Genomic DNA, 14,784 nt, shown 5'->3' with positions numbered 1-14,784 from the left:
TTACAGCAAATGCTCACATAGTGTGATTCTATTTGGCTTATGATTAAATATACAACACCACTGAAAGGTTAAGTAAGAGTCAGTGAAGCAATAAGTCTCAAAGTTCTCAGATTCCTTTCACACTTCATTAGGTCTCTTATGAAACCTTGCACTAATGTCTGGACCGAAGCTGAGAAGATGGTCATCACATGGAAGAGATCAGCATTTGGTGAAGCATGTGTGTTCAATGTAAAAAGTCAAAAAGTCTAAAGGACAGAGAGAACTCTGTTTTTCAAAGACTTAAAGAGCAGAATTCAACAGTTATAGTTTAATACTGTCAGAAAATGAGGGGGTCAAAAAACAGAGGAAGAGAACACATTGTTCAATTGGATATGAGAAAAGGGTAAACTTAATCTGTTTTTGATAGAAGATTCTTAAATGTGGAATAAGAAAATAAATCAGGACAATACTAAAATATACCCACAGGATCTTGAATAAAACATTACTGTGAAAAAAGTTGAACTGTATAATTTTTTAATTGCACTTGTTTCATTATTATCATTACCTTTGGGGGCAACATGATATGATGGATTGTGAAGGCACAAGACCCGGTTCTGCCACTCCTAGGTGTGGTCTCCAGCTAGCATAATTCTTCCAGTATTCAGTGTGTTCATCTGTGAAATGGGACAACACACTCTTGCCTCCTAGGATTACTGGGAGTCTTACGTTAAATGACATACTGTGAGCATTTAGTTCCAAACAGAAAATCAACACAGGTTGCATCCTGTATTCTCTCCTTTCTTATAAGTTCTGTTTTCCTAAAAGAATCTCTTTTTAAGCATTTCTATTCCTAACTTAAAGTTTTGTTTGTTGGTAGAAACATAAAACTGTGGAGGATTAAGAAAACCAATCTGCCTACACATAGATGAAATGCATATATAAGAAAATAAGAATAAACTATTAGTACATCATATGAAAAGATTATCTTATGCTAAGTTTGGTGTGTTAAAAAATAGAATCACATAATAAACAACAAGGTCCTACTGTATAGGACAGAGAACTATATTCTATATCCTGTGACAACCCATAACGGAACAGAATATGAAAAAGAATGTATATTATGTACAACTGAAACATTTTGCTGTACAGTAGAAATTAACACAACACTGTAAATCAGCTATACTTCATAAAATAAATTTTAAAAACAAATTAAAAATTTAAAAATAGAACCATATAAAATTTCACATAGGTATGCATCTGTAATAAAAAAAACACTCATAATTACACTTACACATTGTAGTCAATCTATTAACTATCAATCATGTTAAAAATCAAGAAGTTTTATGACAGTAGTGTAGATTTTTGAAAAAAAATTCCATTTCAATTTACGTGAATGTTTTATAAACCATAAAGTTCTAAATAACACACAACGTTGTTTTTATTGCAATGTCCTATTAGTTTCTAGAATAACTGGAAATGTCATAAAATTAGGATCACTCAACATATTAAATTATAAAATTTTATTCACTGGAGTTCAATATGAAATTCACAAGTAAAGTAAAGGAAATCAGTTTTCTAAGAAGTTATAACAACATATATAATAGACAGGAAGTCAACAAAGATTATAAACAAAATTTTTAGAAGTCTTCCCACAATTTCATCTTCTAGACTTGTGGGGGTAGTAGTAGAAATTAATATCCAATTTTTACACGTCATATCCAAAATGCTTCTGCTTCCTAAGAAGTAAAATAAAGAGAAAATATCCTTAAATAAGCATATTTATAATCCTGATTTTTTAAACTCAATCTAATAATTTGCACTGTAAAGAAATAGTGATCAAGAAATGTCTTTCAGTCAGGACTTTGTACATTTTAGTAACCAATCAATGAACTAAAATATTTTTCTCCTTAATGAATTAATGAACTTTTACCCACTAATTTTGACCATTTTAGGTCATAATCATTGAATTTTCTATTTGTCTGTCTATTTTTTGGCTGAGCTGTGAGGTCTGTGGTATCCAGGGGGGGTTCAAATCTGGGCTGCAGCAATGAATGCATAGAGTTCTAACCACAGGACCACTAGGGAATTCTCTTGTCTTTCTTTCTTTAAAAAAAAAAGCAAAAATTTTAAAAAAGCTCAAGAACTATCAGAATTACCACTCTCTTTCCAATGTTATAAATTATTGGTTTATTTTTGAAATCTTATCTGCAAAGTCACTTATAACCATTTTTATGGCATCAGTGAAATCGCCATTCTTCTAACCTACAGCCAGTATTACCAGGAAATAAGAATTTGAAGACATGCAAAAAGGCAGGTGATAAAATTTTTAAAAATTAAACAACAAAAGGTTTGTTTCATTTCCTTGATCTTTCCTCAAAATCCTCTTTCTTATATTTTGGTCACTTAATAAGACATTAGATATTTTCATTTCCTCCACACTTTCGTGTTCAGATGGTAAAGAATCCGCCTGCAATGCAGGAGACCTGGATTTGATCCCTGGGTCAGGAAAATCCCCTGGAGAAGGGAATGGCTACCCACTCCAGTATTCTTGCCTGGAGAATCCCACGGACAGGGGAGCCTGGCGGGCTACAGTCTATGGGGTTGCAAAGAGCCAGATACCACTGAGCAACTAACACTTACTTTCTGTGTTAATCAGTTTTTAAAAGATATCCGGAATTTTTCAAAGTATTATGAAATTGTAAAAGGCATTAATTTGTAGCCTGTTGAGCACACTGTTGGAACGTTTTACTGAGTGCCTGTCAGGTAGGGAATTAAGAACCATTCCCAACTCCTTTTTCCAGGAATGTAAGGTCAAACGAGTTAAGTAATTTTCAAAGTCTTGTATCAAAGTCCCTTATATACAGTCAACGTAAAATGAGCATCAATTCTTTTTAAAAAGTGGCAAGATTGGGGTGGGAAAATATTTTCTGCTATTTTTTGCTCAAACCCAAAAAGGCAGGTAGAGTTTTAGGCGAGAACATGAAAGAGAAACAGGGAGACAGATGAGATGTATACAAATACCTTCTCCCTCTTTTGATTGATACCTTCTCCCTCTTGATTCATCTCTGTGATAACTAACCCCTCCCTAAAGGAGGGGATGATTTGCCCCAAATTCTGCAGCAATCATTGGCAAAGTGGTGATGGTGGTGGTGGTGGTTTGAGACCACAGAGAGCCCGTCAGGATCCTCTGTCCATGGAATTTCCCAGGCAAGAATACTGGAGTGGGTTGCCATTTCCTTCTCCAGGGGATCTTCCCAACCCAGGGATGGAACCCGGCTCCCCTGCATTGCAGGCGGATTCTTTACTGCTGAGCCACCAGGGAAGCCCGCACTGGCAAAGTAAACACCTAGAATTTCCCTTAAGTTCAACAATTCCTTGTGCCATGTTTGGGAAACAAGGGGTGAGAATAACACATGAATTTGCAAAGTGATTTTCCTTGCCTCGTATTTCCTCCACCTCCAGCTTGTGTTTCTTCAGACTGTATTCCGAGGGGTATCTTCAATTTTATCCAACAACAGTAAGAGAGAGACAGAATAGGAAGCAAGGGAAAGACCAGATGAGTGGTGGGGATTGAAGAGTGCACAGAAACCCACTTCTCACCTGATTTAATCCAGGTAGTGGTAGATAATGCTGCTCCTCGGTTTTCTCTCCGCCTGCTCTTCCTAGGACAAAGTGCATTCAGCACAGGTGGTCTCTTAGCAACCTTGGTTCCTGTGTCAAAGCACATTAAAAGCCTTTATTGAATGGTGAGGTGGTCTGTGAAGTGGACAGGCAGGGAGCCTGTGTGGAGAAACTCTCCAAGAAGTTGGGAAAATGTGATACGTTAACTTTAGCGGATTACAGAATTGTATAGCTAAAAACTACACCTTTCACAGAAAGGTTAAACAGAATTCTAGAATTTTCCTGACAGGGCAAACATTTACCACTCTTTTAAAACAATAGTTCTCAGGGGGTGGGGGGAATAGAAGAGATGTTGTTTAAGGGTTACATATGTGCAACTGATAGACAAATAAGTTCCAGAGAGGTAATACACAGTACAGTGAGCAAGTCGTAAAAGTGTATTATATACATTAAACTAGCTAAGAGACTAGATATTAACTGCTTTCAGCACAGAAGAAATGACAATCATGTGATGTGATAGAGGTGTTAGCGAATGCTACCATGGCAGTCATATTACAATATAAACATCAAATCAGTATACTGTACACCTTAAACTTATACAATGTTTGTGTCAAATATAACTTAAAATTTGAAAATTCCTAAAATCATTTTTAAAATATTTGTTTCACTATCTTCCATGGTACAACAAACAAAATTTCTCTTTCTGCATAAGAGGCACTACCTCATGAGATTTTATATATGCTATAAATTTTATAGGTTTTAAGATTTTGTATCACTTTTACAAACAAATTAGAAAGTGGAGGAGTGAATTTATTTGCAAAGACCAGGTTGTACAATTAGACACAACTGAAAAATTATTCATCCAACAAAATAATGGTTATTACAACTATGAAATAATAGAAACATTACTTAGAAAATCATGTTGAAATATTTAAGGATGACTAAAACCAATACCTTAGGACCAGTCATTACACTCCTGGGTATATACCCTAAATACAAGCATGGATATCTACACCAGGACACACATCCAAACTTTACGTGTAATATCCTCAACTTAAAAACAAACCAAATGCCTATTAGTAGATAGATAAACCCATATAATGGAATATTATACAATAATGAAAATTAAGTTACAGCTACATGAAAAAACAGTGGTGAATTTTACAAACATAAATATTGAGTTTTTAAAAACCAAGACACAAAAGAAAACACATGGTAAATATATTTATGTAAAGTAGGAAAACAGTTAAAGCTGCATGACTTAGGGGTGCATAATATGGGCAGCAATGGTGTAGGTGATTAATTGATCAAATAAAGCAAAGGACTGACTACCATAAAATCAGGATAGTGGTGGTGTTAATGGAAGGGGTGGAGAGCTTCCAGTAGTATTTCATTTCTTTCTTTCTTTTTTTAAATTTGGCGTGCCATGTGCCATGCAAGGATCTTAGTTCTCCCTGCAGTGGAAGCACTGAGTCTTAGTCTTCATCACTGGACCACCGGGGAAATCTTTTTTTTTTTTTTAATTTTTCACTTTCTGTCCTTGGTGGTGGTTATGTTGATAATCAGTTTTTAATTACTTGCTAAACTGCACATAGAAATTTTATAGGCCTTTCTGTAGGTATGTAGGACTTCACAATTGAAATATTCTTTAAAATAAAGTCAGAGAATTATCTACAAATGTCATAATGGCTATAGTTGTCAAGTTTGGGTGAAGGACTATACATGATTTTTTTCCCTTGTTTCTTTCATTTCTCACATTTTCATTTAAAGGATGTTGCTAATGAAACTTCAGAACACTAAAGAAAATAGTCTTCTAAGTCTCTGTCCTCTTTCTTGTCCATCTATTTAAAAGTAATGATTTTATTTTTGTCAAACCAATCATTTTAACAAATATGAACTCAGGAAAATTAAATGTACCAGTGAGAGATTTGAATGAAAATATGTAACCTACACTTTATCCAATAAATTATGCATTTTCATTAAAATGTTTCACTGACCCATTTTTCTTGAGTTTATATTAAATCTCTTTGGCTAAAGAACATGTTCTTGCTTCATTCCAAAATGCTCATGAAAAACAGGAATGTGGGTGGTTCCTGTTTGGGTCTTCTCCTTAATGTTAGATCTGTTTCTAGAACTAAATCACTGGAAGCACTCAAATCTGTACCACCACAAGTTTACCAGCACACTCAGATTTTACTGGGGATTAAATGATGCTTGATTTACATTTTGCCTAATTAGTTCTTGCTATGCTAGAAGCTTGGTAATGTGTTTTTTCTCTTAGGAACATTCTTTTGGAGGAATGGCTTTTTCACAGCAGCATTTTCAGAAAAAAAGATGATTTGTAGTGTTTTTTATTGGATAAAACATGCACTGAATAAACAAATTTCAAAATTAAGTTGATTAATTTTAAACAAGTTAGCACACTTCTTAAAGTGCAATAGAATGTATTCAGTGGGACTATCTTATTTTGAATATAACATTTAAAAATCCTAGCTAGGGACTCCCCTGGTGGTCCAGTGGTTAAGACTTTGCCTTCCAATGCAGGGAGTGCCTGGTTCGATCCCTGGTCGGGGAGCTAAGATCCCACATGCCTTGCGGCCAAAAGACCAAAAATATAAAACAGAAACAATATCGTAACAAATTCAATAAAGATTTAAAAAAATATATCAAAAAAGCACAAACTTAAAAAAAAAAATAAAAATCCTAGCTAAAATAACATTAATTCCAATTTCTGATATAAGATATCTAGGTTATTTGGGGCCTAACATATTTCATGTTGAAATTTCAGATGGCTGCAAATAATTGCCCCTATTTTTTGAATGTCTCTATATACCTTTCTTTTTCCTATTTCCAAAAGGCAATAGAAACAATTTATTTCGTAGAAATTAATTTCTAGAAAGTTATACTGAAAGTAGTATGAATAATCTCTTATCTAGTTTTCAAAACTTGTCTTTATTATATTTTCTTTTGACTCCACCAAGAGTCCAAATAATCTAACCCAAATTGATCTGTTGATTGAATGGTTGAACAGTGATATCCCACAAAGAAAGTTAGACAAATGTCTAGTAGTAGTCACCTTTGGTATCTGGGGGTTGAATTTCATTGCATTCTCTGTTTTTTACCCTGTCATCAACTTGTAGGCATTAGCCTTTCAAATCTCTACAATCTTGTAGATTGTAGAGACTCCTGGGACCCCAAGAAGAGTGCATTTGCTAAATGGTTTGGTCCCCTAGGAAAATCAAAACAATGTAAATGGAACAGTAAAATCCCCTCTATTACATAAAATTATTACTTGTCCTAAGACTTCACCCATTTCTCAATCTCTCTCAACCTCTACTATTTCCACTTATCAGGCGTGGAGCCTTGGTCAAGATAAAGAAGAGAACATTCTTTGCAAAGTCTCTTTTTCAATCAGAAGAAAAACACCTTTCATTGGATTCAAGATTATAGTCTTAAACACGAGTCACATTTCCAAAATATTTTCTGTTTTGATAAGAATTTGCTAACCCTACTTGTTTCCATCAATATCTAATGGTGAAGATAATATTTACAGACGTTCCCTAGAGACACATATTGAAAAATGAGACACAATTGAAATCTGTCCACTCTTGCTTAACAAGTCACCTAAAGTGGCTCAGATGGTAAGGAATCTGCCTGCAACGCAGGAGACCTGGGTTCGATCCCTGGATCAAGACAATCCCCTGGAGAAGGAAATGGCTAGCCACTCCGGTATTCTTACCCAGAGAATCCCATGGACAGAGGAGCCTGGCAGGCTACAGTCCGTGGGGTCATGAAGAGTCGGATAGGACTGAGCAACTACCTCTTTCACTTTTACTTTTAAGTAAAGTATAATAATGGCCATTTATCATGGGTCTAGTATGTGCCAGGTTGTGATTAGGCACTACTGGGGCATGGAGCGACTGCCCAAGGTTCGAAGCTAGAGCCTTGACCCTAGCAACCTAGAACTTTAGCCCCCAGATGCCACTCTGTTTCAACTACGTGGATTTATTAATGTTTTCAAATGAAAAGGAAACTGACTGAAATGGAAATATCCACATGTAATTACCAACAGCCATTCTTCCTCTTTGGTTCCGACTCCTTTCCATATGTGTGAACTGCTGGGTGAACAGAGGGATGGGTAGTCTTGCAGTTACCCCTCTGGGCCTGATAACCCTGAATTTGCTGGAATCCTTTTACAGCAGCCAGTTTTATTCACATCAAAAGCATCTTTTCTTTGTCAATAGATCTTTCACAGGCCACTACTACAAGCTTACTATCTAGCAACCTGATAAACTGAAAGTTCAGGTTTTTTTAGTCAGTTTTTACGAGCTTTTACTCCCTGCAATTTTATTCCCTCCTATTATTAGTTTTTTTATCGACCCACTGATCAACTTGTGACTGACAAGTTTGTCCCCTTGATCTTTTTCTTTTTTTTGGCTGTGCCAGTGGCTTGTGGGATCTTAGTTTTTCAATCAGGGATTGAACCCATGTCTCCTGCATTGGAAGCATGAAATCTTAACCACTGGCCCACCAGGGAATTTCTCCTCTTGATCTTATTAACATTAGCTGGATGGAGAAATAACAAGAATGCTTCCAGGACTTGGTAGTTGAGAGATGGGTCAGGAATAAGATTGGTGGTATTTGACTTGGATCTGCCACTTACCTTGAGACCCTGGCAAGTCATGTTAATTCTCTGTGCCTCTGTTTGTTAGCACTTCTATAAAATGGGGATGATAATAACTGTGTGTGTGCGTGTGTGTGTGCGCGCACGTTCAGTTGTGTCTGACTCTTTGTGACCCCATGGACTGTATCCCACAATGCTCCTCTGTCCATGGAATTTTCCAGGCAAGAATACTGGAGTGGGTTGCCATTTCCTACTCCAAGGGAATCTTCCTGAACCAGGGATCAAACCTGAGTCTCTTGTGTCTCCTACATTGGGAGGCAATTCTTTACTACTGTGCCACCTGTGAAGCCAAATAATGACAGTAGCCACTTCTTAGGGCAGTGGGAGAATTAAATGAGATAATACTCATGCCTAGCGAGTAAACACTTAATAAGCAAGGATAACTATCATTATTAATTATACTCTACCATATTACCTCCTAGATGGTACCCCTTGAATGAATCAGTCTTCTCAGTTTCTCTTTAGGTATTCAAACATGCAAAACTGTCACACACCTACTCATCCTTTGAAGCCCCACATATTTCCTCTGTGATCCTTCCTGATGTCCTCGGGCAGAATTTAGTGTCCACTTATCTGGAATGTATTGAAACTCACTATAGTGTATTATGGTTATTTGTTTGCATGCAACCCCCATGTGCAGTTGTCTTGCTGTCTTCTTAGAAAGTGGGGATGGACTTACCCATCCTGAATCCCACTGCATCATGGTATTTGATGTCAATCATTTTTAACAATATTGAGTTAATAATTGCACGTCAAGCAGAAGCTTTCTTGGAAGACTGAAAGTTCATTTTGCTCAAAAGACAACTACAAGAAAAACACATATAGTAAGTCTACTTTTACCACCAAAATTTCAAAAATAAAATCCCAAAGTTGGATAGTTTCAATTTTGTCTCCAGAAAATCTCTCTCTCCCACAAAATTTATGTTTAATGAAGTTTATCTTTTAGAAACCTGAGAAATCATATAGGAATCATACCTTGTTGATGTCTTTGCTTTTTTTTGGCCTATAATTATGAGACCTAGTCAAATGTTGGAAAAGAACAAAACTTTTGTACCAGCCTGCAGGGTTTCATGATGGAAATGTCCTGTTGGGATGGTTACTGTTTCTCCAGCATAATGGTGATTTGTCTCCTTAAGATTCTAGAAACAGATGACAGCCTGGTAGGATAGGAGACATAAACTCGTTAATTTTGAGTCATTCAGAAGTTAACTAAAAAATCGGGCCTATTCAATAGTTAAAAGGATTTTGTGCATCCTGTAAGTTTCCAAAATAGAGTTTAAGGTTTCGGAATTAATTATGTGAGGAATTACATGAGGAAGAGAATTTAACAGATATCTGAGAAATTAACTCATCAATGATATGAGCATTGTACAGAGAAAGCGTGAATGAGAATAATAATAAATGGCATATGGTTTTACACCGAAGTGATTATGAACATGATTGTTAAATCTTGTTTCCTGATTTAAATATGATTTCAAGGAGACCTTTCTCTCTCTAGCTAAGAAAAACAACTATAGTGAAAAAATCTCAACTATGACAGAAATGTTAGCACTGGCAAAGAAATTTGAGATTTCTTCCAGCTTCTCATTTGACAAGCGAGGCCCAGAGAAGTACAGTAATTTGTCTGAGGTCACACAGTTACTTTTCTTCTGAGCTACCATATTAATTGCCTCAGCAAGTTTTTGATACATTTATGATAAATTGGATTCTGCATTTCACCAGACTTGGCTATTTGAAGATATTCTACCTTCACCACCTCCCAACTGCTTTGATTCAGGCCAAGGGAAGGCCAGTGTCCAGGATAAAATAAGCCACAAGGAAAACTTGGAAACTTGGGAGGTAAGACTTGCCATAATTGACAAAGTGGACTTTGCTTGGAGACAGAATCACGTGCCCTGTCACAGAGATGGGGGTCAGGAAGGTTGTGGAGCCGGATGGAATTGGTTTGAGATCCTGGTTCTGGCTGGTATTAGCATGATAGCCATGGACATTTAACCTCACGTGCTATCTCATCTGGAGATAGACATAACCAGTCTTGCATGGGATTGAAAGGATTTTATTGATAACTATAGCTAAGAAGGTCCTGCACATATTCTGATTTTAATCTCATAAAGCCACATGAGGTGGATGCTAACGCTTCTATTTCCTTAGTTGGAGAGACTGATGACCAGAGACCTCAGGGAGCCATTTGAGATCACACTCCAGGGCACGACCAGGGATTTGAATGGAAGTGAGTTTGGCTTCAAAGCCTTAGCCACTGCAGCATCTCAGGAGTGGTCAAAAGAAAAAGGTGAGCTAAGAGCCCAGGATGTTGCCTGGCAATGGATAAAATAACAGTTGATATGATGAAGCTTGGAAGCCAAAAAAGTGGACACTTCCCGCGGTCCAACAATGATGGAGGGAGGTGAGGGACTCAAATGGACTTAAGAGATGGCAAGCCCCAGGAAGCTGAGACAGACGCGCAGACATGTGGGCCAGAGGGCACTGTCTGGCCTGGCAGAGCCCCAAGAGGGCTCCACTTGACCCCCAGGAGTGCAGAGAGGGTCCCAGACCTCTGTGGAATCCCTCTGCTGTCCTCCTCTTCGACTGTAGTTCTCATGCTTTCTCTCCATGTCAATATCTGTCCAATCTGGCCCTTCCCAAGCCATATATGACCATGCCTCACATTTTTTAAAAACATTAATTAATTAATTAATTAATTGTTTTGGCCATGTGCAGAGCATGTGGCAGGGCTTCCCAGGTAGCTCAGTGGTAAATAATCTGCCTCCCAATGCAGGAGATGCAGGAGACTCAGGTTCAATTCCTGGAGATCCCCTGGAGGAGCAAATGGCAACCCACTCCAGTATTCTTGCCTGGGAAATCCCATGGACAGAGGAACCTGGTGGGCTACAGTCCATGGTGTTGCAAAGAGTCAGACACGACTGAGTGAGCACACAGGCACACACAGCATGTGGGATCTCAGTTCCCTGACCAGGGAAGGACCCCGTATTCCCTGTGTTGGAAGTGAGGAGCCTTAACCCCTGGAGCACTAGAGAAGTCCCTTGCCTCACACATCTTGAGCAAATATTCTGGCCTAAAATGAACAGTTTTTCTACCTATGAACAAACATCTCCTCTTAATCATCCACTACACCAAGACTCCTGAAGGCTGAAATTTTCCGAGACCCTGTTCCTAAACCAAATAGGAGATTGCGTTGCCCCTAAGAAGACATAAATTACTCAGTTACAGGCACTTAACATTAAGAAAGATTCTGGAACCAAAACAATCAAAATATTTTCAACCTTCTCCCTGCCAAGCTCCCCAACCCTTGCCAGGAATCACAGCTGTAGCACAGTCTTACGAGGCCAGACGAACTGTCCCGAGTTGTGGCGAGGACCAGCCCTACAAAGCTTCCTTGTGGAACCCCACAGGGCAGTGCCACATGACACCTTCCATGGTGTGATGAAGCAGGAGTGAGGCCAGGAGCTTATTTGTTGGGTTTGGGGGTTTTATCTGCAGAGCTCTCATATCGAAACAAGTGTCCTCCCAGGTTTGGCGAGTGGAGGGGAGGTCTCTGGACCTGTTTGACTTCTTTAAAGCATTCAGGAAAACCTTTTAAACTACTTTCTTGGCCTGCAACACACACTCCTTTTCCTAAATTCATTGCTAGCAGTTTTGTCTTTTTAATCTAATATTTGATTTCTGAAACCAGCTAAGTGTTATTTGGAGTCAGGTTAAGCTGAGAAGGCAGATGGCCAGGTTGGAGAACAGAATTTCAGGTTCAGTGAAAGACTGTAACCTCTTCTAAGGCCAAATTAAATTTCTAGCATTTAGCACAGGGCTGGGGCTTCCCTCATAGCTCAGTTGGTAAAGAATCCGCCTGCAATGCAGGAGACACTGGTTCTATTCCTGGGTTGGGAAGATCTGCTGGAGAAGGGATAGGCTACCCACTCCAGTATTCTTGGGCTTCTCTTGTGGCTCAGCTGGTAAAAAATCTGCCTGCAATGAGGGAGACCTGGGTTTGATCCCTGGGTTGGGAAGATCCCCTGGAGAAGGAAAAGGGTACCCACACTAGTATTCTGGCCTAAAGAATTCCATGAACTGTATAGTCCATGGAGTCGCAAAGAGTTGGACACAACTGAGCAACTCTCACTTTCACTTTGGAACAAAACAGGTACTCAAAAGAAAAAAAAAACTGGGGTGGGGAGGATGAGATTTGACTTTATGATGAGTTTTTCTGTGCTTCCCAAGCTTGTTGCATAGAAGGTAAACACAGGGAGGAACACTGAAAAGCAATGAGTCGTTTTCTAAGAATGCACAGCTCTCCAAGGTGAGGTCTGATGATAATACCCTTCCTCAGTGAATAAGTTTTGGGAATGATGGCCCTGTGGAATGCCTGCCCACTGTTTGTACTTCTCATGTACCATGGATCAAGGCCATTCTGACTTATATCAGTTACTCATGAAATGACTTCTCTCTCCTACCTTATTCTGAGTTTACTGACCCCAGCACTGTGTCTTCACACAGTGGGAATTAAATAAACATTTGCAGAATGAAAGCTTGCAGTGGAAAACAAAAATCTCATCCTGTCTGCTGAGTGTACAGGGTAACACTTTGGGAAGTAGGTATTCTCTGAAACAACCCTTCTTTCTGTCTCATCCAGACACAGAATTGGAGATAGGAAGGGGGGTAACCAGTCTTTCGGAACCACAGAAGCATGGAACCAAAAGAAAAATTTCAGAATGCTGATTATAGAAGAGCAGAAAAGTTGATTAAAATAATAGCTTATGCTTTGAAATTGTTTTCAAAGTTTCCCCAGCATTGCTGATCTTGTTGAGTTGTTTAGTCACTAAGTCATGTCCAACTCTTTGCGACCCCATGGAATGCAGCATGCCAGGCTTCCTCATTCTTCACTATCTCTTGTACTTTAGCCATAGCCTAATGTCCTGAACTGCTTACCATATGGCATCCTCCAATGACCTCATCCTCAGCATTCCATGGCTGACACCATCCTAAGGATGACATTATTAAAAGCACTAAAAGCCAATTATTATCTCTACAGTTTAAACTTTCCCATCAAAGACCACGTTGGAGGTTCTAGGTTAAGAAGATTCAAGAAAAAATTCAAATGAGGGACTTCATCAATAATGTTCCCATACTCGGCCACTTAGAAACATTGTGAGTAAAACCCACCACCTTATCAAAGAGGTTATAACTCTCATCTCATAAACAAGGAAACTGAGGCTCAGAGAGGGTGAATACTTGCTTAAGGTCACACAGCTTGTTGAGCCAGGCCTCAGTACCAAGCCAGCATCTGCCTCCTTCCAGTTCCCTGTGATGCCTCTCTTATTTAGAAGCCTGATGCAAATGTTCAAGAGGACTGAACATATGCAACCAAAGCAGAAAACTCTCTTAGTCTGTAATCCTGAGGAGGGACTGGAGTGTCAGCTTTCATCTTCTCTGAGAGGGCTGGGCAGGGCCCCAGCTTCAGGGTCCTCCTTTTCCAGACAGAAAACACAGTGACCTACTTTGCAGGACTCTCAGAAACAACCATTATTTCAAAAGAAAAAAAAAAAAAGGCTGCAAGGACAAAGCCTTTGGCTAAACACTCAAGAAGGCAATAAATTCAAGCAACATGACAGATGCCCTCTCTCTGCAGCAAACCTCAAACATGGAAAAATGACAGACAAGGCCCAAGTGTCCAGTCCAATATCCCCCTGCAGACACTTTCCATATGTGAAATTTCTCTTTGAAATCACTGAAATCCTCTCTTTGGGGATGGAACACAGAAAGACAGAAATAATATTAGTAATAATAATTAATATTATAAAATAATTAATAATAAATATTAATATCTGGCATGACCACAAGGCTGGGTCAAGCTTTGAGGTCGTATTAATCCCTTGCTTCTCCTTCTGCTTTTATTAAGCCAGAAGGAAATTGAGGGGATAGAATTCTAATTCATATTAGATCATATAACCAGCCTTATAAAAACTGGAGAGACACTGAAAGACAGGGGGAGGAAACAGGCTTCCAGAGTCTTTGAGCTTCCCGTATTCCCCTACCAGAAGCAAGCAAGACTTCTGCTAAACCTTCCTCTTGTCAACATTTTAAAAGGCCACTAAAAAAAAAAAAAACTTACTGTTCAGGGGTTTGATAAGTGAAGTCCAAAGTCAAGGAGATGATCTCTCTCTTTTGTGAAAAACACCATCTGCTCCTAGGTGGCTCGGGAGACTCGCTGGGCTGTTATTAATAACTGGCTTAGCGCTTTCCTGAGAAACTTGAGCCAGGCTGTCACGGGAGGAGGCGGGTGGGGAGGAACTGACAGACACAGGTGGGATAAATGATGACAAAAATACCCTCAGGCCCACAGAGGAGTGCAAATAACCCATGAGTAGGGGTTGGGCCCCTCCACAATCAGTACTCACGTCAAAGGTGCTAAAAGTTCAACATCAACTAACCAAACACTCTCTACCATCTTACTCTCTTGGAAAACGTCATGACTCATGCAATATCAAGCT

At 38.7% G+C, this 14,784-nt stretch overlaps 1 protein-coding gene across 4 annotated transcripts; it reads right to left on the bottom strand.

The window, feature by feature from the left end:
• Positions 1 to 1,484: 1,484 nt before the first annotated feature.
• MRLN (myoregulin) lies at positions 1,485 to 14,500 on the bottom strand. Of its 4 annotated transcripts, none has more exons than XM_081569079.1 (5): positions 14,406 to 14,500; positions 9,260 to 9,441; positions 8,964 to 9,088; positions 3,580 to 3,690; positions 1,485 to 1,715 (listed from the first exon to the last, which is right to left on the bottom strand). In XM_081569079.1, the coding sequence occupies exons 3-5, from the start codon at positions 9,004 to 9,006 to the stop codon at positions 1,555 to 1,557; spliced, it is 315 nt and encodes a 104-aa protein (XP_081425205.1). In that variant the 5' UTR covers positions 9,007 to 9,088; positions 9,260 to 9,441; positions 14,406 to 14,500; the 3' UTR covers positions 1,485 to 1,554. The 4 variants fall into 4 exon arrangements, with proteins under 4 accessions (XP_081425205.1, XP_081425206.1, XP_081425207.1 ...); XM_081569080.1 differs by having other exon boundaries at positions 9,339 to 9,441; XM_081569081.1 differs by having other exon boundaries at positions 9,343 to 9,441.
• Between the last annotated feature and the right edge of the window lie 284 nt (positions 14,501 to 14,784).

This window comes from Giraffa tippelskirchi, chromosome 2 (genome assembly GCF_054371585.1).
Source record: "Giraffa tippelskirchi isolate mGirTip1 chromosome 2, T2T-mGirTip1v1.2.pri, whole genome shotgun sequence".
Taxonomy (NCBI): Eukaryota; Metazoa; Chordata; class Mammalia; order Artiodactyla; family Giraffidae; genus Giraffa; species Giraffa tippelskirchi.
Note: the sequence above shows the minus strand (reverse complement) of the source record. Positions and strands in the feature narration are given on the sequence as shown.

Bases quoted from the DNA above. Each gene is read 5' to 3' on its own strand.
- MRLN (XM_081569078.1), bottom strand. From the start codon at position 9,006: ATGATTGACATCAAATACCATGATGCAGTGGGATTCAGGATGG. The intron at 3,691-8,963 runs GTAAGTCCATCC...GCTTTGACACAG, and splicing joins TGCAGTGGGATTCAGGATGG to GAACCAAGGTTGCTAAGAGA. The intron at 1,716-3,579 runs GTGAGAAGTGGG...TTTACTTCTTAG, and splicing joins CACTACCTGGATTAAATCAG to GAAGCAGAAGCATTTTGGAT.